This window comes from Macadamia integrifolia, chromosome 11 (assembly GCF_013358625.1).
Source record: "Macadamia integrifolia cultivar HAES 741 chromosome 11, SCU_Mint_v3, whole genome shotgun sequence".
Taxonomy (NCBI): domain Eukaryota; kingdom Viridiplantae; phylum Streptophyta; class Magnoliopsida; order Proteales; family Proteaceae; genus Macadamia; species Macadamia integrifolia.
The window spans coordinates 4,476,066-4,502,142 of NC_056567.1; the positions used below are offsets into that span (position 1 = coordinate 4,476,066).

General features: G+C 37.3%; 1 protein-coding gene across 1 annotated transcript; it reads right to left on the reverse strand.

Annotated features, from left to right (window-relative positions):
• Positions 1-1,724: 1,724 nt before the first annotated feature.
• LOC122092669 (probable protein S-acyltransferase 19) lies at positions 1,725-10,435 on the reverse strand. Its single transcript, XM_042662899.1, is given in 10 exon segments — positions 1,725-2,176; positions 2,178-3,179; positions 3,800-4,000; positions 4,112-4,192; positions 4,347-4,475; positions 4,573-4,644; positions 4,733-4,801; positions 5,497-5,910; positions 6,021-6,134; positions 9,996-10,435. Coding segments are annotated over 10 exon segments (2,232 nt in total). The 5' UTR covers positions 10,041-10,435; the 3' UTR covers positions 1,725-2,071.
• Positions 10,436-26,077: the final 15,642 nt, after the last annotated feature.

Here is a 26,077-nt window from a genome sequence, read left to right on the forward strand (position 1 = left end):
AAGAAAGTGACACGTGTTCTATCTGTCTTGAGACTCCGAAGTCTGAACGAGATCGGGAAGGAAGATAGCGTGGTGGCTAATGCCTTAAGCCTTGTGGCTTGCACGAAGAATGCCTGATGACGTGGAATAGAAGGGAAGGGAGGTGGTCTGCAGTCTGCTAATTGCGTGATTTACAAGGTAAGGTAAAGTAAGGTGAGGTGAGGTGGAGAGGCATCTGAACCTGGCGGCATTTGTAAGCGAGGATGAAGCAGGTTGGGTACTTGATAGCCATGCAAGTGTAAAAATGCAACCCTAAAATGATGTAAAAGATAATAAAAAAAAATAAGAACCAATAATGCATACAGATTTACAAGATTCGACGAGATTGTCTATGTCCTCGATGAGATGAGATCTTATTTCACTATCAATGGAGAATAGAGATCGCCGTCTTACCTGTCTAAGTGCCTACACCAGTACTCCTTGGATTAAACTATGACGGAAAACAATGCATCATACACCAACAAGAAGTTTCCAAATTTGGTGAGAAAAGAGAGACAATGTGCTAACATTTCTTCTTTGGTTAGTTCAGAAACTTTTTTCCTAAACCTAATTAGTGGATCCTCCCTACTCTCAAAATAATGGGAGAAAGAGAATCCTATCAGTTTGGTGTTACCTATGCTAAGACATAGGCAAGTGTAAAAAGATCACATTGCCCCTGGCCCTGTGCGTTGAAGAAGTTCCAGCATTCCCTTCACTTGGTTCCTACACCAGACTAACAAGGTTCTTTCTTCACAAAATAATTGATAGGACAACTAATTAAGAGTTTGGATCAGCTCCCCCTTGGGGGATGGCCCATGGGGATCAACCCACCGTCCCTCTCCTCTCTCTCAACTTTAGGGTTATGGTTATGTTTCTGCCTACATGACAAACAATTTGGGAGGTTGACTAACATATTGTGAGATCGTTGCACAAGACAGGGTCACATAACCCTTTTCTGGCTTGTATGTTTTTCTTTCCCCTTTAATTCCCCCAGCTTTACTGTTGTAATCAGGATTTCTTGGCTACTACTGTTGGGTTGCTTCATTCACCCCAGCCTTCTGTGTTTGTTGTTTTAAGAAGAAAAAAGAGAAGCATAGAAGAAGATAATTTTTTAATAGAAAAGAGTAATATTCCTGCTTAAACAAATTACGGGATTATTGTTTTATTTCCCTTGTGCCATAAAGGTTGTCACCAATACCATGGAGGCATGGATTTCAGTTGGAATGGACATAAAATACATGAGAAATAGATCTTACAATGCACCAAGTTATTTTCTGTAATTTTATTCTTTGGAATCCTTAGGTTTATTTTTTCATTGATTTTAGGTTTTTCTGTTGCATATTGGAACTAGAAATAGTGGAATGGGACCTCTTCAAAATGTTACACCTGAGTTCCAAATATATCAGAGATGATCAGAGGAAAAGGGGGTTGAAATCCTCTGCAATTCCGATCTCGTACAATTCCGTGCAATACCACCTTTAGGCGGTGACACGTGTATTGATACCAATATAATGGTCCAGATCTGCTACAACTAATAAAACATTAAATCAGTGAAGAAGTATTTAAATCAGATCTGGACCATTGCATTGGAATCAATACACGTGTCACCCCCTGAAGGTGGTATTGCATGGAATTGTACGAGATCGGAATTGTAGACGATTTTTTTCCGAGGAAAAGGAGACACATTTTGGATGAAACCAATTCAGTGGAATGTTCAAAAATTGCAACAATCTTCATATCACTCCCACCACTCCCCAGGTTTACAACCAGGTCAATATAATGCCAAGCAAAATTTACCAACAGTTGTGCCTGTCAATCGTAGATGATCCATCCTTGAGGAGGCCCCATAATCATCCCATTCAGACTGCTTCCCATGAGAGCTGCAGTTCCCGATTAAAAGTCTCCCGATATTTTCCGATATTGCAGTAAGCAGTTTTCTGTAGCTGGTGCCTCCTTCCCCATCATCTCCAAAATTGGAATGACAAAGCAACCAACATTAGAGGACGCAACCTTCCTCCTCTTAACGAATGATACCACAAGCTTTACACCCAAACTACCCTGACTCCGCTGATGGATCCCTTTCTAAACCTGTTGGAATGAACACAGGTAACTGGTTTGTAGCCATAGCTCTTACACCTCTAGCTTCTTGAGGCCAGTTGGATCACTCTCCCTTGTTCGGGTCTCAAAATAGAGTTGGCTTCACCTCTTGGACCATCCTTAACTGGGACACTCAAAAGAGGACCACCAAAGAAAATAGAGTCGCCTGTGTACATCAGTTTCTCTGACTGCTGTACAGGAGCCCTGGCTGTACCAGATGATTCTGTGGGTGGAACAGTAGGCCTTCTACTGTAATTGCTTCTTTCTGCCTGACTATTTGCTACTCCAATTTGCACTGAAGATCTAACTCGGGCATCCAGGGAAGATTCAACGGTCCTCGCTGACACAGGAACTGACACATACCTACCAGCCTCTTGGTCCCACACAACAGATGTTCTTTTACCATCTCTAAGAAGAGATGAAGGTGGGGCCTGTAACAGCAAGGGATCAGTACTGCTACTCTTTTGCATTATCTTGTCATCAAATCCTGAGGAATTAGGATGGAATACTGAGTTGTCAAGATTGGTACTGGGAAAAGATGCTCTAGTGGTAGTGAAAGGCCGCTCTGGAGCAAAGTGGGATATTGAACTTGTAGGATTATAGGGACCTGAAGGACGCTGTTGTGGGAGAGGACTAAGAGTTACTGAGTCATGGATATGGCTTGGACTGCTGAAGCTGCTTACACTTTGAATACCGGTTTCATATTCATCTTTGCTACTGTGACTTGGTGCATATGAATTCCTCAAAGGAGATAATCTTATGTCACTTTTGGTGTCTTTGTTTAGTCCCATGTCAGTGCTCATACTACTTCTTCCACTTAGATTTCCACTGGAGCTGATATCACTGTCAGGCAAGCGGCGGTTTTCAACCGGCCGGAGAACAGAAGAAGATGCCCTAGCTTTAGCTGCTGCTTGCATTGCCTCATTTGAATCCAACTTTGCAAGCTTCCAAGCACTAATCCGGACAGGCCTCTTTGACTTGTTCCTTCTTTCGGCAGGCCCAGCAGCATCTGGATCAACAGTCGATGGTACCATTCCAGGCTCTAAGTGAGGAATTACTTCATCCTGATGTAACCAGTTCAAATAAAAAAGTTACCCAAGTACCAAAAAGAAAAAGAATAAAATGTTACCCATAGAATATACATTAGTTACCGGTATAAATAAAATTAATTGTGGAAATAGACCAGAAGGGTATACAACTCTGTCATGAACAAGTAGGTCTGTGGCCAACCAGCCAGTCAATTATTCCGCCTAGGGCAGCTACATCAAAATCGTGGAGTCAAATTTGAATTTCTTTTCTCTTGTATTGATATCTTCATTATAAGATCTTTAGACGTCAATCGCGATCATCACATATATGTACATATTTTCTGGGGATAGCACTGATAAAGTTTGGTGGATTTATCATGCAGGCCCCTACTTCACATGGGCATTTCATTCTCTAAGTTTTTATTGCCGTGATGTGTAATTCATTTCCAATATAGTGGGCAAGCCTGTGGCACAACGGTTAAGTTGCACTATTGCAACATGTTGGTCACAGGTTTAAAACCTGGAAACAGCCTCTTCTGCGAAGCAGGGGGTAAGGCTGCATACAACTTGCCCTCCCAGACCCTACAGTAGCGGAGCCTTGTGCACTGGGTTGTTAAAAAAAAAAAAAAAAAAAAGGTAATTCTGAATGATTTTACCTGATAATCGACAAATACCCTTGGAGGTGTACACCATGCACCTTTGTATTGCAGGCCCAGAGAACTTCCACCACTTACACCAGTTGTAGCAGATCCTGTTGGAGAATAGACAACATTTGGCATTTCCTCATCTACAGATGCCCCTGCGGGTGCCTCACTCATGGCCTTCATTGCCACTACATACTCATAAGTTGTAATACCCTGATAAGAATAAAGGAAGAAAATAAAGATAACTTCAAAAAAATGGACTACTGTGAGAATTGGCATATTTTACTGAATGCAACTGAGACCAAAATTTTCCATGTCTCTGACCTTCCTGATAAGAATCACATGGAAAAAGAAAAGTTCACTCAAGGGGAGACAAGCCAGCAAAGAAACTGCAGAACAGACAGCCTGCACACATGAGGTATTTTACATTAGTAAATGAAATCTCCTGGACATAACACCCCAAAAAGATGTGCCCGGCCAATGTCCCCCACATACCATGGTACTGATATGGTCTAGCAGAGAGATATAAAGGTACTTTGAGTAAAAAAAACAGACATACCACAACAGCAGCAAATGGGGCACGAGAGAAACCATTGCCAAGCCTCTCAATAATTTGGTTCTCCATGTTCCTTTTATCCACAAAGCAACGGACAAAGACAGCAATACCAACTCCAGCTTCAATTACAAGCTAAGAAAAAGATGAAGGGGAGACAACTGTTAACCATAATGTCAGGTGAGGCCTAAAGGTCTGTGTTACTGAACAACAATGTGGTTTTGAGGTATACCCAAATGAGACTTGTAGCCATAAGACATATAAAAGTTACATAGTTCTTTCTTCCCACACAATTGTTAAGCCACTGCATAAAAAACACATGCATTCTTAGTTTAAACTCAACTGTGTTAAGAAACAATTGGCCATTAAAGTGTCAAAGAACAGTCAAATACCCGACAGTGGTGGTCAAATCCATCGACACATTTATCACAACTTCTACAGTGTTTACTGAACTTGCGCACCTGCAAGATGATACGATGGTACATGAACAAGAACCATTTAAGGCTTTTATTCCGTCAAGTCATATATTTATTGCCACATGTCAAAAAGCTAGGGTGCAGGTCTTCCACTGTGAAATGGGCACTACAAACCAGGAACACACACACACACAAGGACAACAATTTTTTTTATTGATATTGCTCCTCCAGAAACCTTGTCATGGAGGCAACACAATATGAAAAGTAGACTTAGACGAAGCACGAGTGTAGGTAATTTAATCTGGATAGATAAAACAATTATTAAGTGAAAGATAGAAGTCAAAGGAATGTCTGAATTATGTTTAGAACTCAACATCAGCTTCACACATCTATTTGAAGTACACGAGATACAGTATACATCAAACAATTACAACCAGTTATCTAATCATGAAAAACCCAATAAATCATTTGAGCATTTTAGTTACTTGAGATTGCTAAGAGGATTCTCCAAGAAAGGCTTCATCTTGACATCTTCACGTATTTATTCTCCCCACATTTTCCCACTGGAACCACTCATTGATCAAATCAATGATCTATATATGTAAGCATGGTACACTCAAGAATGACTGAATAGATGAACAGGTGTTACAACTTTACAATTGTAAATATGCAGGTCAGTTACTTTGTCACGATTATCAAAAATCAATTATGACAAGGAAAAAATAATCCTGGGGCACTACCTCAGCATTGCACAATGTGCAGAATAAAGCATCTTCCACTGTAGCTTGTTGCTCACCAGATCCTCCACGTTTTGCGCAATCTTCATGTACAAATAATGCACAGCAGAGCCCTCCAATGTTTAAGCAATTTGATGATCTTCTACCTGCAAAGGCCCCTGGAATGTCCATAATCTCAGATTCTCCAACGGAACCTTTCTTACTGTAGTCAGCTGTTATGGAGCTTCTAGAAGCTGATGATGGAGAAGACTGCACCCCGATTCCAACTTCACCAAAATTACTAGGAACCTTACCACCTGATAACCCTAGATTTATATTGGGTTTATTTGTTACCTCCCCAGTAAATTTTGACATAATTCCAGGGTCGGCAGGGTTAATTGCTGTACAGCGGACATAAAGAATGAAAACAAGGAGTGCCTGCTCAGTAAAAATCGAACATAAAAAAATAAACAGATGATGAAAGTTAGAATTCTCATATAACATAAACAATGGAGTCCCAGAAAAACCATTACAGATCAGTCACATACCGCAGGAGTGTAAATGGCAATTGCAGCATATTCCAAAACATGGCCACCAAGGAAAGGTGCAAAAAAAGCATAGAATGCAACAACTAACAAGAAAAATACTGTAATTGCTACAACCTGTCCAAGGAAGAACACAGGCAATGCATGCATTAGTCCCCATGCAACCAGAAAAGAGAGAGAGAGAGAGAGAGAGAGAGAGAGAGAGAGAGAGGGGGGGGAGGGAACTGAAGTGTTGATCAAGAATATCAAGAAATCTAAGTTCAAGACAACAAAATGAAAAAATCTAACAAATATATATATATATATATATATATATAAAAGGGCACGTTGAGAAATTCTAATATCTGAGTTACAGAATACAGCTCAATCTAGAAACAATAGTAAAATGGGAGGATGACAAATGATGTACACAGGAAAGAAGAACATCCTACACTAACAAAAAATTTTAGACCAATCCAAATCTTTCTCGAAGAAATGGGTTTACTGAACAGACTGATTATAGAGCTTAAGATACCATGACTATCCAATTGAAACCACAAATTAATTATGTATGTTTTCACGGCAACTGATGGGATGCCAATAGTATTCATTCAATAGAAAACTTGCCAGATATTACCATGAACATACATATTCATAGTGAGACAGCTGTAATAGATTACTGAACATCACTTATCATCCATCTTTCCAGATGATCAGGAATACAAATAACACCATGGGAGAACCCACTGGAGGTTGTTTTGCAGGAAAATTTAAGAAGCAATGATTAATAGAGATAAATCAGCATTAAGTAGAGTCCCAAGGAGGCTTTTTCTAAGAATTCATTTCCAAGCAATCAGCCATGATTTGGTAAAAAAGAAAAAAACTCAGGTTAAAATTATAAGATGTGTTTATGTTCAAAATTGATGACAACATGGAGAAGGCAATAGAAATTGGATCAGTATATACAGCCTTTGGCAATCAAAGTGGAGAAGATTTGATGCAGGAAAATCAAGTAGGAGCATTTATTTTAGTGGAAATAAGCCTTGGGATGGGTTCTATACATGTTGGATCTTTGGTCCTGATGGTCAGCCTAATATTTCAAGATCTAGGGATAAACTACAATAGAAGGTAATGGGAAAAGGATAGGATGCATTAGGGTTTCAATAAAAAATCCAAGAAAGATGGAAGTTCCTGCTTTGGGACTGTGAACAGTAACGAAGGGCAAATAACATAGAAGAAAAAGAGAAGAGAGAAGAGATTGATCTGAGAGGTCTTCACTTGGAACACACTGCAAATTAAATTTCATTAATTCAACTCTAAATGATAGGGGATTGGTTACATATTTATAAGAATAACAAAAGAAAGTCCCCTAAATCCAGTACCCTTAGGCAGCTAGTCTAACTTAACTAATAAGGACTCTAAAATACTTAAATAGTTAGCATTGTTGAAGCCTAAATCTTGTAGATAACTAATCAAAATATGACTCTTTAATGACCAAGCCAGGCCAACTTTACAACCTAATGGACCCCACTACTAATTAAATATCTATTTTCGTACATTCCTTTAGACATCCACTTTTGGGATCTATAGTGCATACTATTATACATAAAACCCAAGAAATTAAGAACCCATTCCCAATAGATATCAAATAGGGCCAAATTTTGGACTGGGCATGCATTATTCCACTTCGATAAAAAATTAAATAAAATAAATCATTGTCGAGTCTCGTAGAAGAGTAGAAACAAGAACACTTGAAAGGGTTTTGCAACTCTTTGTCTTCAACTTGAACAAAAGCCAAAATCTGGAGCTTTGACTGCATGTCCTTGTCTTGAAACTTGTGAGGAAAAACAAACTCATGCTATGGAACATCTTTCGTTTCAATAGAATCTTTCACAAGGTTTTTTTTTTAATTTTTTTGAAGGTACTGAACTTCCTCCATAGGCTTAGTAGAAACAGTAAGTTCATCTTGTTTCGTTTCTTTTAGTTCCTCTTCTGGCAACTTCGTAGGCATGGTGTTTGATGATCTTGAAGGCTCATCTGGTAGCAACCACATAAAAATAAATCTTTGATGTACATAAGAGGGCTCATTAGTACAAAATTTTCCTTCATGATCAATGATAGCCTTTCGTTCTTCCATCCATGATTAACCACCATATGGTGACATGTTTGGAAGAAGGAAATACACGATATCTAGCACCATCAGATAGGAAAAACTGAAAATTCGAAGGTGATCTCATTTGCCTTGGGTAACATCTCTACCACGATGCAAGGTTAGAATCTCCTTCCAACTTCATTTATAAAAAGAGAGAAGCCTTTCCATTGGGCAAACAAACTCTAGTCTTGAAAACTAGGAATCCACGGTAGGCTGAGGCTCTAATACCAGGTCTAAGGGGATTTCAATACAAGATTAGTCAACTAGGGTGCGTATAGTTCAAATTTGTGGGGTAATATGAGTCATTTTTTATGTTAGAAGTTAGCTAAATCAAGTCCAAGATTCATTAATAATTAGAATCCAGAATTCATTTCAAGTCTATGTTATGTTTGTAGAGTCCTAGTTTGAGTAGGAGCATCAATTAGTAGTCCATTTTGAATATTCCAAGTAGTAGATTGAAATGTAAGACAATTTAGGAGTATTAAAGAGTCAGTTTATGATTTCATAAATAAATGTATTGGCCTATGACCCAAACCACAAAACTCTGAGTAATATTATTGAAGTTTTTATTCAAGATTTAGCTGTGTTGAATTCATGGTGTGTTTGGATGGATTTCAAGCAACACTAAGGTGGATTCCATTGTGAAAGAGTAAATTCTCTTCATGGGTAGGAGGATTACAGTCCTATTCTATATTTCCGATCTTCCAGTTCTTATTAACTTACCCTTCAGGACAGTTTCATAACTTACTGAAGTCTGTGGTGCCCCTCTTTCTGTTCAGTTTCCAGTTTGTTCTATTCTCTTATTTCTCTCTCATAGCTAATCAGATTCAAATCAAATTTGACACCTGTTCACATACCGCTTGAATACTGTTCTGAACATCTGAAACAGAACTTTGAGTATTTGAGTTCTAGAACTGCTAGTCTGTTTTCGTAGTTACACTCGGAAATCTCTGCACAGCCATACCTGTAATTCAGATTGCTGAGATACTTAGTGGAGGGGATCTATTACCAGAGTTATATACTCGACCAGAATATCAGGTCAATCTGAACTGTTTATCTCAAGCTATAAATTTTCTCCTCAGCCTGTTCTGTTTCTCTTTTTTGGTAATCCTGGTTCTGCTAATCAGTTCTGGTAGTTCTAGCTGGGACTGGTTATTGCAAAAAGATTTTAAGGCTGGTTTTGAGTTAGGACACTTACTTATGACAGAAAGTTAAGCTGCTGATGAACTTCATTAAACTGATGATGTCAACTCAAATATGAAATTACGGAGCAAATTAGAAGATGAGAAATACTCATAGTAATGAAAGAAATTAAGACAAAATAAACAAAAAACTACCAAACCCACACCCAAAGAAAATCCTCAAGATGACTACAGAAAATAGCTCATTAAACCAAGTTTTGCAACACGCTTAAAAGTCGAAACTCACAATGATATGACTCTGTATTCTAACAAAAGAAAGTGAACGATGACACATTTCTAGCTATAAAAGTTTTGTAATTAAAAATAGAAATGGCTGTCAGTCGAATTTATAAGGCATTCGCATAACCTATAGAGTCATCTACTAGACCTTAATGTAAGTATTTAATGGGTTTTCATCCAATTGAATAGAAATATCATTTCGACTTGAAACCGCAAAATGGAGATGAAAACCAGAAACCACAACTAAATTCTACCCTTGTCCAAGAATCAAGAAAAACCCAGGCAGAATTTAATAGATTAAAGCATATTTGAACATTTAACAGATACCCACTCCATCAAATCGCAGACTGGGGGGAACCTTAATCAGCATTTCAAAAAACACAGTTAACTGAAACGAGCAAATGAACTCACTGAAGAAGAACAAACCTGGAAAGTGTGAGCAGGAAGTTGCCAGCCATGGCGCCTCACCATAACTGCTGAAAATGGTTCCGCGGCAAAAACCCAATTACTGACCAATCCCACTCCCAAGTCAGATCATAACGCCCAGGCAGAAAAAAACAGTTCCTAAAAGGTTAAAGAGAAACAGACAACAAACCTCCCCCCTCTTTCTGGATAGACTTGGGAGTCTGAACTCCAGAGTAAGAAGAAAAATAGAAACAGAAACATAGAAAATAATAAAGAAAATAAAAAACAAAAAGCACCAATAACAAGAAGATGAAGACCTAGTTTTGTGAGAGAGAGAGAGAGAGAGAAAATGGGACGTTGAAGAAGACAGAACACAAAACCGTTGACGTTATGGGTATCTGGAGAGGAAGGTGGAAGCTTTAATTCCAGGGCCTTTTCACCAGAAAAAAAAAACAAAAAATGAGATGGGTTTGGTGGGAACCCACTGAAATATTTGTTTGCATTTCCCTCCCTTTTATTTTTTTGAAGATTATTTTTCAGGGGAGACATGGACGGATTCAGTGTTGGCCCTATCTGGTAACAACTAACAACTTCTTTATCAAAAAAAATCTGGTAACAACTTTTGACGTTAACCAGAAGCAAAGTTAAGATAATTTGACAATGCAATCTGTCGAATCCAAGGGACCACCTAAAACAAAATCAGACCAAAGTCCAACCTACTCCTCTTGTATTTCTAGCCGTCCAAAAGTACAGTACAGCGGGGTTCAAGGATAAGATGATTCGTTGATTAGTCAGTGTAAGGGTGTTAATTGGTTTGATTTCGGTTTAAATGGTACAAATCGATTCGATTCACATTTATTTGACTAAAATCATAATCGCACTATTTACTAAACGGTTCCACTTTCTAAAACCGTGACCGTTTAATAAAATGTTTCGATTTCCATGGTGTCGGTTTCACGGTTTTAAACGGTTTCGATTTCGATTTATTCCATACGATTTATAAAATGGTTCACAATCAGTTTGTTATAACTTGCAACCATCTCCAAACTGAAGATAATAAGCTTATCAAAAAATAATTGGCAACCACGAATAAGAGATCTTATATTAACGATGGTATGTCTTAATTTGATAATCTAGTGTTATTTCTTTGCATGGTCATTCTCAAACATTTAGAACTAATATCATACAACATCCAAATCCAGCCTTTTACAACATAAAATATTAAAATGACAGATGGTTCAGCCAAAACACCCCATCTATGATAACATAGTGACATAGTAACATATGTGGATTACAAGTTTATGATCTAAAGCTTAAACTTGAACTGAATTGTAATAAATCATACCAAAGCAGGATGAGCACTTGATTTAATTGTTAATTGTTATACGGATTATTGTCCCTTCTTTATTTAATTGTTATACGGATTAATTAAATCGGTTTGAACGGTTCGATTTAAATGGTTTCAATTCGGTTTGAAACCAACGGGTTCCACGGTTAAAATTGACCCGACCCGTTTAGCTAATCGACCTGAAACTTTAAACCATAATCACACCATTTACTAATCGGTTTTGCAGTTTCAATGTAAATAGATCTGTTCGGTTTCGATAAACGGTTTCGATTACAAATTCACAATTGGTTGCGTCAAGTCTGGTTTGATTGGTTCTTATCTGGGCTTTTTCATTTTAGGACCTTACATTATAACCGAGTTGTTTAAGTAATCAGGCATCATAGACTCATAGGCTAGGTATAGTCTCATTTATAAACGTTTGATCAGGCGCTGGTCTTTTTTCGGGCTAGACAGGCCTTAAACAGTAGTTATCTCCAAATGGGCTATAAACCAGTTTCAAATATGTTGTGCCCAGTATACAAGCTCTAAATAGGCTCTGAATGGGTTTTAATCATGTTGAGCCATTAATTGGATGATACCGGTCTGATGCCCATTGGATTGCACCCATGTACCTGGAATGATCATTTATAATCAGGACGGGTTTGTGTTCGGTACATTTATTAAATAGGCTAGGCTGGTTTTGGGTTTCGCCGATTGGGCCCGATCAGGCTTTATGTGACTGTGAGCATGGAATTGACACCCTTAATGACAAAGTTATGTTTATTGGAAGGGATGGTTTTCATTCAACTATGGTCAAGGGAGCAGAGAGAATCCCTTCACCGTGGCTTTCAGATGATGCTTTGAGGGTAAAAGGGAACACTTTGAGTATTATTGGCTTCATACAATAAGTTTAAAAATTTTACTCTAAACTTTCTCCTTTACATTCACAGTAAAAAAGTTCAAGACTCATCCGTTGCCCAGATGGTTAGGGCGAATTGAAAATTATCTCAATAGGTGTACGGTCTGAGATTTGATTTTCCATCTGTGCATCTCTGATTTAAATAGACTATAGGTGCACGTAAGCTGGCCGGACACCTTGGTTTAAAAAAGAAAAAAGGGTTCAAGTTTTTTTTTTTTTTGGTAGAATAAGAAGGCCAAGTTGGAGGTTGGAAGTAGAAGATTAGAAGAGTCAATATTCTGTAATCCCAGGTCAACCTTCAGACAAAATGGTAAGGTTCAAAAACTTGAAACCAGGTACATGCCTACTTGATTTTGAGTTGAATCTAAGAGAACAACCGGAGATCTGGATCAGTATGCAAGTAATTAATCATTAGGATTGGTTGAAATAGCACATCTTTGGGATAACAAAAACTTGAGCCCATCTGCCAATCCAATCCAGAAATAATTTGTTAAATCAGGATTTGGTTGGGCCTTGGGATTTCTCAACTTTATGGTAATTAATGGGCTTGAGTAAACCTTAAGCATCTTTAGTTCGGTACTCTAATTATTAATGTTGAATTAGGTTCCTTTTTCTGACATTTTCTTCTAAACTACTACTAAATACTTCACGCATGATTCTTAACTAATGAAACAACAGAAAGAACTCATCAAATTCAACTTCCTTAAAGAGCCCTCAAATAAAAACTTAGACAATGCCAATATAATTATGGTAGACATTCTCCAAGCAAGTGGCACAGTGGAGTGGACCAATGAGGTGCATGAAAACGGCATTATATATTGAAGGGTAGAAAGATCATTTCAAGTGAAGAGGAGAGAGACAGACACATAAATGCTAGTGTAACCTACTCTAGCAGCTTAGAGAATCATTTTCCTATAATTAAATGGAGCGTGCTTAGCAATGAAGCTATAAATATCTTATTGCCTTAGTTTCTTTCTCCTCTCTAAAGGTTGAGGTAGAATTAGGTTTGAAAAGGGGTTTGCAAAATTGAAAGAATTTATAGGTATCAATAAAATTCACATCTGATAGGAAAATAGGGGGTGGTTTTTTTTTTTTTCTATTAACGATGGCTATCCAGGCCTTTGGCCTGACTATTCCCGCGGGCCCATTTTGACCCCACAACTGCATGGATCGGGTCATATCGGTGTTGAATGAGAACCATTCAACTTTCACTGAAAGCAATGAAGAGCACTAAACATCCTCGTGTGAGTGGCCCAAGGTGTATCTAGTCGGAGTTGAACTTAGGACATCCGAGTTTATGACTCGTACCAAGTTCATTGCTCACCAATTGTGGTACCCCTTAGGCTAAATAGGGGGTGGTTGAAGCCACCACACCCTATACAAATTGAATTTGAAAACCCCCTAATGCAAGAAGGTGAGTGTTTCAAATTGAAGAATGTGTGTTGAAGGTATTTTTTTATTGAAAAAAGAATACTACCCAGTTGTGTGGACCCTATGCCTAGACATAAGAGAATAAAAATTACTACCGGAAACACTTTCCCATAAATAATGAGTTTTATGTTTACGAAATAAATAAATAAAAAATAGAAAATGGGTTTTGTAACAAATCTTTAACTTTTGTGATAAACACATTGCTAAGTTTGTTTTAAATTCTTGATCCGCTTTACCATATTTTGGTGGCGAACCAAATGACAAGTTTTTTGAGATCTATGATGGAAGCAGAAGGGTTAGGCCGATAGGCCCAAGCCCGGAACCCAACATTGATCGTATAAGGGTGTGGGGGCGTTCGATTGGATTAATTGCGACCTGATGGGTCGACATGGGACTTGGAGTATATAATGTACTATCGTCTTATTGAGCATTGTCATTGTAATTTGGGGGGTTTTTTCGAGCTAGGGTTTTAGGGCGAGTTTTCTCACCGTTATTTGGGTGTAATCTTTCTTTTGCATAGTCAAACATCTTCTTCGCCCGATGACGTAACACACCACATTGGTGTGTGAACCTCGTGAAATCTCTGTATGTTGTGCTTTCGGTCTTGGTTTATTTTCATATATTCTTGATGTTTGCTCTAACACCTATCCTAAAGGAACCCATTCCTATCTCAGCAATAAGGGAATAGAAACTGGGGATACTGGATTACTTCTACACTTCTATCATATGCATAATTTTAGTGTACGGTATCGGAATAGGTATTGGTCAGTTCCATATTAGATTGCACCCAAAAAATACAATATTAGATGGTTTTACCCTAAGAAAATACCGATATTGTATCACACTTTAACCATTTTACCTGCCTATACTGTATCACTGTTTTTAGCATCAATCAATTATCGATATCGGTGTCAGCAGATACCGATCCGGATGCACTGATATATCCATTCGTCAAAAATGAAAAAGAGTAATGAAGAAAGGGGAAAGAAAAGATTACAAGACAGGTTGTCTTGTTACCACAATGAGTTGCTTGTAATCTTTCCAACCCTGTTAATGAATCATTCTGTCATCTTTGTGGTTTAGTAATCTCTCTTTCTCTCTGATTTTTTAAGCCACACATCAATTTGTGCATATCATCTGGTCTGGTTTCAAAAAGTTGATCCCTTGATATATATGAATCAGGTGAGTTAAATCATCAGAAATTGTGGTTGTCATGCATCATGATAGGACCACAAGGCGTCCACATTATTATTGAACCTACCTAAAAGGAAGAGAAGGAAGAGGTTGTTAGGTGGACGAAACATATGTGGATAATGCATGATAGTAGTTCATCTACAACTTAAGAAAAAGTAGAAAGTTATCCTCCATAACTATGTGAGAAAAAAGTATATTCATATAGGGTTATTATAATTTTTCTTAATGTTTTTTTACACCAATCTCAAGGCACTGAAACCCATTTATAAAGGGATTCTTCTTTCACTATAAGTGAAAAGAAAATGCCTCCTACAAAAAATAAAACCCCCTTACGATGAAGGCCTTAAAAGAACACAAAAACCTAATGAAATTGGTGTGTTTAACGGGCCATAGGCTAGTGTATCTTGCATGCTATAATTAAAAGGAGAGTGTTTACTAAGCAAGCAACATAGGAGAGCCAATCAATGAGATGTGGCAAAATAATATTGTACATAAGAAGGCACTATGGTCATTCATATGACGAGTGAGATAGACACACTAGTGCTAGTGTATCCTACTTAGGGGGTGTCAAGCAGTCGGTTCAACCTAGTTTTGGTTTACAAATGAGTGAGACCAAATTCAATCAGCAAATAAGGAACTTTGGTTTTTGGCTTGGTACTGTTTTAGTTTTTAGTGTCGGATTAATATTGGTTTAGATCGGTTTGTTTTCGAGCTTGAATCACAATAAACTTATACATTTATAACCTGTAGAGAGGAAAGATTTGGTAAAAACACTTTAAAGCTTCTTCCCCAAGACAAACAAGTAAATAACTATAAATAGGGAAATTGATTTATTGTTGAAATGTTATCCGAACAAAAAAGAATAAATTGTAATTAGAAGATAACTAATATTGAAGTCAATAGATAAATAGAGTTTGTAGAGAAATCGTTGTTTATCATTGTAAACATAAGAGAACTAATATTAAAAATCAATGAATAACTAATCAGTGAAAAATTGATAACTAATACTGAAATCACAATATGAACTGGTATCTACCATCAAATCATTTATTTAACTTTTCAACTAATTTTATATGGTGAACAAAATAGATAAAATTGAAGCATTATTACGAATCAAATTTCCTATTCAAAACCTCATAATCAATAATTTTTTAATCGTTTCATTTGTTCAATTTTTGGTTTAGATAATGGATGGTTCGATTTTTATTTCCCTTTCCTGCAATTTCTCTTGCAATCAAAGGGAACCATGTATGAGCTATTAAAGATATAAATTGTTTTGGGTCAACTTTTATTTCCATTTTGCATTTGGTGGGCTATTGGTGGTTGGTTTATAGAGTTCTAGTAAATAGAAGAGATCATGGGCTAGCTCATAAAAAAATCTAGGCTAGTTGGCCTTGTTCTTTACGTTGAAACAAGCTCTTTAGATATTAATTAATAACAATGTTAGGTTGAGGCCTGGTCATTTATTTATTTATTTATTTTTGGGTGCCAATGGCCCTTCCTAAAATGAAGAAAATAATATATTAAATAAAAAAAGTTAATAGAGATTTTATAATACTTAATAATCTTTAGAAAACAAGAAAACCAAACACCCATATAAGGGCCAATTACCATCCACTCCTATATATCCCATACACTCAATCAAAGAATATTGAAATCCTTTATTCTTCTTTTGCCTTGTTAGCCTTCCTTTTTCATTGAGGCATGAAAGTTCTTATTGAATTAAAAGATGTTGGATTAACTAGGGGAAGAGAATAACAGGAAAATGTAACAATGTCTAAGGACTAAGATGCAACCTAATTATAATGCCCTCCAAGTTGAAACAATCAGAGGTGATCAACTTACGAATGAATTTCTAAGAAAAAATCAAGTGAACATTTTGTAAGGGTGTCATCGATTGAAATTAAATCAAATCGAAATCGATATGAGCTTATTGGTTCATGTTCCAGGCTGAGATTTTGCGATAAAATTGGACCACATAGAACCCAGTAAGACACCAAATCCAACTTTGAAAATCAGGCCAAAACTAATATAACCCAATAAGAAACCGATTCCAACTCAAAATTCATATATATATATATATATATTCTATACTTTTGAATACATTTATAATATGGTAAACTAAAACCAAACTGATAGGAAGAACCGATAAAAAAAAAAAAAAAAAATTGAACCAAACTGAAACTGAATCAAAACAAAATCAAAATTTATTCATCCTATAGGTTCATGTTTCAATTTCACTCATTTTTATGCCGAGATAGATGAAACCATACCGGCCAATTGACACCCCTATTTAGTTGTGTAAAAACAAAGAAATGAGTAAGTTTGCTCATAGAAAACCCACCTAGGGAAAAGATGTTTGAGCCTTAAAATAAAATTTTGGTTGGCCTCTTCATTTTGTGTGTGTGAAATAATACTATTTTATGTTGCATAGTGAACAAGAATCCGTTCACCACGTTTAGGAAAACTTAATAAAAAATTCTATAATAATATTTTATATTATATTTGAATTTTCTTATTAACACTCTTTATGTTATCAAATAATTTATAATGTTATTTTTTTTTTACCCCTTTAACATGATATATATATTTTTTTAATCAGGTGGTGCACACTGGCCACCATGGTGGCTCGGAGAGGGTTTGGACACCCAAAGGGCCAGAGGGGATGGGGACATGGGGTGCCACAAGGACACCCAAGATGTGGTTATATAGAGAGTGGATACCACGACCTCTGGCAATTGAAGGTCCAACTGCATAATTGCAAACCATTGTACTTTATACAACATCCACTACAATGAGGGTAAATAATTTTATTTCATATGTGTCTTTGAAAAATGTAGGAGGCTGATAAGTTTTGATAGTGACATAATGATAAATCACTTTCATATTATTTTTAAAAACACCTTAACGTATAAAACTTTTGAGAATAAAGACAAAGAATAATTAAAAAATATATATATGTTGAGCTCAAAATATCCTTAAAGAATGCAAGGGCTAAGAATATCCCAACTATGTTACATTTTACATGAAAGAAATGAATCTAAATTAAATATGTTCCCAACTATTTAGTTTTGTTGTTTGGTTAATGATAGAGTGTAAGGGCTAAGAATTTCCAGCCCTCAACCAAGCAATAGTTGTTGAGTTGGTTGGGTGAGTAGATTCTCTATGTGAAGTGAAAGTACTTTTGTGGCGGTCACACCATGAGGGGAGGGGCCTCATGTTGGCTTATGAGCCATACATACCAATGTCGATTCAGTGTGGTCCATGGGGCCAATATCTATATGGTGATCAATTTTTGAGTCTGGATCCCCACTCCTGCGGTTGATCATCCCACTTCATCTTATACTGTTCAAAAAATGTGGAGACTACCTTTGAGATTTGAGGATCACACCCCAAGAACGATGTGAGATGAAATAAGGTGGTTACTAATAAAGGAGAGAAACCTAATTTTTGCTGAGTAGCAGAATTCTTCCAAGAGAACCTATGTGGACATAAAAAAAAACCTATACTTAACTAACAATGAAAATAAAGTTACAATGTCCAAACATCATCTTATCCTTTCCTATCTCACTTTATCTTCTACTCTCTCTCTTATTACCCTAATTTTCACTCTGTTTATTTATTTATTTATTCCTTTTTTTTCTATCCCACAATATGTGGGAGCCACATCCATTACTTTTTTTTTTTTTTTTTACCTGATTTATTCAAAATATTTTATTCTCCTCTCCCACAATATGTTGGAGTGTGGGACACAAGTCCATGACTGTTTTTTTTTCCTTTACTTTATTTATTCAACCTTTTTGTATTTTTATCTTGGAATCTTAAATGCTAGCCGCCGTAGGATTTGGTAATCTTAGCTACAACCATTGGACCGAGGGAAATGATTCAAACTTTCAATCCACCGTTACCATTTTTCTCCCCTTTTTCTATCTCCCGCTCCCGTGCAACTACTGCTCTATTACGATTTCATCCAGAAAAAAATAACGGACCTGTGAAAACACAGCTCGACTTGAGTCCACAGAGAGAGAGAGAGAGAGAGAGAGAGAGAGAGAGAGAGAGAGAGAGAGTTCAATGAAGATTTGCAGAGAGGGCAGATAAGACTGCAACTCCAACTAGACTTTTGCAAAGTATATGATCAGGCCTAAGTGGCAATAAAGAGCTAGACGATCACCTTGACGACATCACCATCCCCTTCAGCATTTTTTCCACTGTCAATTAGTTGCAGAAAATCGAGTTTATGACTTGTGAGAAACAGGGGAGCTTGGGATTTTGGGATTCATTTATCTGGAGTTTCAGAAAGGAAAACAGGGGGGAAAGGGATCAAATCATTTTTTTGCGCTTCGTTGATCTACAAAGGCTTGCTCTTGAAGCAGAAAAAATTTGAAAATGAATATTGCTTTGTTTCTAATTGAACTTCAGCAGAACATCGCAGTAATTTTCGCCCCAATTCGATCTACTGAAAATTGAAGATGATACTAAATAATCGGAATCTCATTCTTCCCTTCGTGATATTTGTGGGGGCATGTACAGGCGGGACGAGAGAGAGAGAGAGAGAGAGAGACGGGCATTGACGAATTTGTGGAAGGGAGGGGGAGCCGGAGACAGACATGAAGGAGTACAGTAGAAAAAAAAAAAAAAGGGCTCTGGAGTGGCGGTATTGGGAAGTTTATGTAAAGTAATGTTTACAAACGGATGAGATCTTTTCTATTTCATCTAATGGCTAGTAAATGTTAGCATACCTTATTCCCTGGTAATCCACTAGCATGCCCAATCTTTTCCCGCTCTAGTTTTATTTATAGGTAATTTATATGTACTAAGAAAAAAAACGTAAAGATAATGTCCAAAGGCAACCCTTAAAATCTTCTTTGGATAGACTAGAAGAAAGGAAAAATCCCTAAAACAAGCAGTAGGGACATGCACCCACCCCACCCATCGTTCTTCCTGCAACTCTTACATTCACACTGTTCCCACTCAACCCTAACCCGACCCCGACCCTGGCCCCACCCCACCTATTTCCCACCTGAACTCCAAATCCCTAAAACAAGCAATAGGGACATGCACCCACCCCACCCATCGCTCTTCCTGCAACTCTTACATCCACACCGTTCCCACTCAACCCTAACCCGACCCTGGCCCCACCCCACCTATTTCCCACCTGAACTCCCTTTTGCAGACCCAACCAACCCTTGACCTCTTTCTCCCTCCCTCCATTTTTTTCAATGGTAGGCACCCCACCTTCTCGGGATTGAGCTCCTCTGTGGCGCAACACAGTGTTCGGCGTGCATTTAATGGCTAGAAACGCCTGGCACGAAGCCCAAGGCAGTCACACGTAGCCCAAGGCATTGCTAGGCTTTGGATGCACGCCAGACATTGTCTTGTGCCATAGAGGAGCCAAATCCACTTTCTCGTTCTTTCCTTCAATTTCAAGCCTTGTTTTTCTCCCATTATCATTTAATTCAATGTAGACAATAGGACCTTCATGTGCCATAGAGGAGCCAAATCCACTTTCTCGTTCTTTCCTTCAATTTCAAGCCTTGTTTTTCTCCCATTGTCATTTAATTCAATGTAGACAATAGGACCTTCAACCTTTAATTCAGTTCGACTCAAACAAGGAAAGTTGGTGCCTTTTTATGCATTAGAGGAAGCTTTGTCTCTCCATCTTTCTTAAAGTCATAGATGCCATCTGGCTTTAAATTCAAGGTACTACAATTTACCGATCGAGATTGGATCCACTGTTTGTATGATCAGCTAATCGTATGGTGGACATTTAATATTTGTCCTTTTTACTTTTAAATATACCTTTCTTCACCAATGTAATGACAAAAAATTCAATAAATGTTGGATACTTACCTATCCGAGCAGCGAATGCATTCTCTACAGACCCATTGATGGGCGTTGAGTCCTGTTGGGTTGAACAGAGATGGTTTCTGACCGGTCGACCCCCAATTCTAAATCAGTGGAAGTGTCCATTCCAAAATGAAGGAACATTATTAGTGCAGCTGCCATTTCATTCCAAATTAATGGTGGGGACCATACCAGGCCCATACTACTCTGCTTCTTTCTAATAATTGATCATTTTATTGGAAATCTTTTTAATGCGTCTGGTAACAAGTGGTTTGAGAGGAGAAAGATGATGAGAAAATGGGACCAAAGGGAGAGAGGTGGGGGTAGATTCTTTTGAGGAAGACATGCATGAAGATGAAGCCATGCCAAACTGACAATTAAAGAAACTTTTTCTGGTTGGAATGAGGAGTAATCATGCTCAGTATTTCTGTTCATATTCCATGGACCATTTATTTACGGGTTTGCTTTCTTTCTATATCAGTCTGAAATTAATCTGTACCAAATGGACCATACTGGGTTTGTTTTTCCAAAGAAAAAAGGCACCTTCATACGAAAACACAGGCAAACTTACAAACTAGCAAGTCCAAGTCAATCTTTGGAAGTCGAATCCATTATGTAAATCAAATTTGAAAAATATTTTTTAGTCAATCTGTATGTTGAAGTTGCCTCAGGGTGTTTTAATAAGTATAAGTTTAGAGATATGATAGTAATTATACCTAAGATGGAGGAGAGTTAGAGGTTGGCCCTACTTCTATTAATAAGGGAGAGATATTTAAGATATGGAAAAAAGGGAAAAAGAAGCTTAGTACACAGCATGGCTTCTACACCCAAACATAGGAAGAGGCAAAATGACCGCTCGACCATTGAAAAATAGAAATCCTATTGTTGTTGATGCTTCAGTGTGTGTTTCCATTGGTCTCCACACTGGTGCGGGGGATACATTGCCTTTTAGAAAACTTTCTTTTGATTGATATTTTAAAATACCCAAGGAAAAAAGAGAGGTAAGAGTTTACCTTTTTGTAGAAATTAGATGTAAAAGTTTGAATAGGAGAGCTTGGGTAAATGTAGGAAACTAAAGGGAAGTGAGAGAAATTTTGCAATAAATAAAGTTTTGGGGCAATTACTATCACTCCTCTATACTCACCGGCTCATCCTATATTTACTCAAAGATACCTACCTTGAACTTCTTTTCTGATTCCTCCAAAAAAGCAAAGGTCCACCTTTCTTTATCCCGTGGTATTTTAAAATCCACATCCTCTATCCAGGTAAAACCCATCCCCCCTACCTAGCTATCCCCATCTCTCCTCATCCATGTCATCATTGTCCCTCCCCTACCTCCTCTTTGCTAATCCCGCCCAATCCACTCTCCTCCCATGGCCCCCTTACGAATTGCCACCACCCCATGCCCCATCTCCATTCCCTTACTCCGTCCACCCCTTTCCAAGTGTAAGAAACAACTAAAAAAACAAGGGGAGAAGGAGAGTTGAGTGGAGCAAGGAGGAGACTGTAAGTTAGTTGAAATATCCAATTTTGGACATTTCAGTTGCTGTAAGACTGTAAGTTCTCTCCCTCGCTAGCTAGTCACTCTATCTCTCCTTGCTTCCACTTAGTGCTCTCTAATTTTGAAATTACTTTTCAATTTGGCCCATTTTTCATCCCGTTGTTATGAACCTCTATTTTTTGTTGTGTTTTTCAATTTCTTACAACTGAATAAGGTAATGCAATGAAAGGGTTGCTACGGAGGTTCTGATCACCCTTATTCACCTCTATTTGTTAGATCTTTATTTCTTATTTTCTCATTATGGTGTTCTTGTTGTTAAAGAGATGTTTATATGGCTTTTCCATTTTGTCGTTCTGGCCCAGGGGCCACACGACCAGGGAGCACTGTTCCCCTCCCCTCATGTTTTTCTCTTCTGATTGTGTTATTATTTTGGCTTATCTTTCTTCTTCTTCTTCTTCTTCTTTTTTAATGATGAATTTTCTTTAGTGAAGAAGCTAAGGCTATGTTCGGTTGTAAGGAGAAGTAAAGGGAAATGAAATTTTCATACTTGAAAAAGAAATATATGTAATCATTACCCATGTGATATTAACATTAACTTCAAAACATTCCATAGTTGGTTATAAAATTTCACTTTACTTTGCATCCAACATCCTTTGCTATATAATATGTAAAATAAAAATTACATGTAAAATATATCATTATTAAATATGATTAAAAAAATTAAATAATTTATACAATCATATGGGATAATGATTATAAACATTTATTTTTAACGTATGAAAATTTCACTTCCCTTCTTTTTAAATTCCCATTACAACCAAACGGAGCCTAAGGTTTCATTATCTTTTCTATCAAATTCGAGCGGTCAAAACAAGGGAAAGGGAAAAGGGGGAAGTTAAAATTTTGAAAGATGAGAAATCAAAGGAAAAAAAAAAAAAAACCTTAAGTTTACATATATTATTCCCTTCAATGTTTATTTATTTTAATTTTTTTTTTTTTGGGGTGGGGTGTTTAGAATTCTTCCTTGATGGAGGTGAATTTATGAAGTGGTAAGGGTGAGCGGTAGATAGATGACAATTTTGCAAACCTCTACGCCATCGTCAAGGTCACTGAGAAGCTCTAAAAGGCTTATGTTCGAGACATCATTTCATCTATAGAGTATGAGTTGAAGTACTTGAAGCTTGTTTATTATCGAATTCAAGACCTTGACTTTCACACTTAAGACAGTGTCCCAGTGTTGAGCCCATCCCTCTTTCCAAGTATGAAGAAAGATATACCTACAAACCAAGGGAGAAAGAAAGAGGGTGGGATAGGAAGGACGATGACGAGGGGTGATGAGGAAGTTGGTTGGGGGGATGGGTTTACTTGGATAGAGGGGTAATATGGGGATTTTAAATTACCGTAGAAAAAAAAAATATAACTATTTTTTTTTAAACCGGAAAAGAAGTTTAAAATAGGGGACTTTATGGAATAAAAAAAAAAAAAATAGGGGACTTTAACTAAATATATGATGTATATAGGGAAGTGAGGGAGAGTTCGCATCTCCTCCCCATCACAAATTATCCATGGGTATGAGGACCACCTTTGGAGTGTGGGGATAACCTTTGGGGTGGCAAGATCACACCACAACCTTCCTTATGATTCGAGGCACGCCAAGCACCATTTGTTGGGATTCAAATCCTCTGCGGCTGATAGTGAATGATGGTGAAGATGCAACGGTTTGAAAGATCTTGACATGCACCTCGGTCATAAGATGCTCACTATTACTCATTGCATCTTCGCAAAAGATTTTTATGCCTTTTGTTGAGACCATGAATTGAACAACAGGAGCTCTCACTAGGTAAAAACTTCAACAAGAAACTCCACAACAACCGAGACTTTAGAAGTCACACAAGATGAATTATGCCAGCCATAGCAAATCATGATCCACAAAATTGAACATCACATTCTTTCCAAACTTCAAAATCTGCCGTGAAACAGAAGACCAAGCCATATGAAAATCCATCATGCAAGAAACATCCTTATGTTTAACAAAAATGAAATCTTAGGTTATAAAAAGATTATGGGGAATAGATTCCTCCACATTAGCACAGTTTGGGCAAATAGAAAAAGTGATTAATTTCTGCTCAACCATATGCGTTACTGATAATGGAAAAAGAATAAAGACATCCTAATCTAATATAAAAAAAAAAAAAAAAATATATATATATATATATATATATATACAAACAAGGAATATTGGTCTGGGTATGTCAGATCAGTGCCTCAGTCGTATGGAGCATCATAAGCAACCCATACCCATTGGGAACAAAAGAGGTTGGGTGCAGTGTCAGAAGTTCCCCTACCTCAATCACCTAACAAAGAAAGCTACTCCTTTTTATTTTCTCCGTTACAAAGTGGTAGCAGTCATCAGCTAGTCTTCTGTTGGAACTCAATGATTTCAGCAGATCATCACAGAAGGAGCTTCAATCCTCTGAACTCCCAAGCTTGGATCAGGTATGTAGGTTCAACTCCAAATTTTTCTGCATAAAATCCAGAGAGAGAGAGAGAGAGAGAGAGAGATTCTTGTCAGCCCGGCAAACCCACTTTGATCAGAGTCATAGATCATCCGCACACTTACCTAAGATTTTTTAATTTTGGATTTGGAGTGTTAGTTATAGAAAGTGAAAGGGTTAATCTCTGTGTTATTAATTATGTTATCATCCAAAGTGGGTTCCGATCTCAAAGGGTTAATCTAGAACCGTAAGTGATCAGGGTTAATTATCTAGACCGCCGAAAGTGAAATACTACTGTAGCAGCTTTCTTTGTCTCCTCTCGTAGTCTCTGTATATGCTTTTATGCCTATGCTTTCTCATTTGGATCAGGTTCTCTCGTACGTCTCTGTGATGGATACATGGAATTCTCTCTCAATAAAACATTCTCTTTTGAACCTGATCTGGACTCCAACCTAAATTTTCTTCCTCAAGATGTAAAGCTGAAAGACAAGTTTTTCTTTAGGCCAAAGTGTTCTACTTTTTCTTGTCTTCCTACTGAAAGCTGTAAAAAAAAAAAAACTGTATCTTTTGCTCCCTGCTTGCAAGAAACGGATAAAACTTTTTGAGAATGCTTTCTATACGGAAAAAAATCGTCTGCAATTCCGATCTCGCATAATTCCGAGCAATACCACCTTCAGGTGATGACACGTGTATTGATACCAATGCAATGATCCATATTTGATTTAAATGTCTCTTCACTGATTTAATGTTTTATTAGTTATACCAGATCTGGAACATTGTATTGATATCAATACACGTGTCACCACCCGAAGGTGGTATTGCACAGAATTATACGAGATCGAAATTACAAACAATTTCAACCCTTTCTATACAGAATGGGGGCTGTTAAGGTTTCAGTTTTTGAATTTAAATTTAAACTTTACCCGATCAGCAAGATGGAGATGGTTACCCTTGCAATTCCTTTAATATTTATCCATGCTTATCTGTTGTAAAATTTCAAATTTTCAAATTTCATTCTTTTCCAATTGTAACAGCTCTCCTATATTTGTGATATAAAAACATCGCGTAGCCCATGATTTGGGTAAGTGGAATTACTCAAAAATATATTTCAAAATCTCATTTCTTACGGGGTAGTGGGAGTGCATTAAAAGCATCACCATCAACAGACCGGATATTTCCACCTTTCATAGGGTTGGTAGTCATTTCGTTGGTCTCAACCCCTATTCACTTGCCTCAAAACGAGTTTTTTACTTTTTCTTTTTTCTTGCATATCTGCTATTTTTTTTTCACTTTTTGTATGTCGACAATGTAGCTGAGTATGTTCCCAGTGAGGTCTGATCTGCTTTATAAGGATTTTGCAGCATTATATATTGATGGGAATTTTAGTATGGA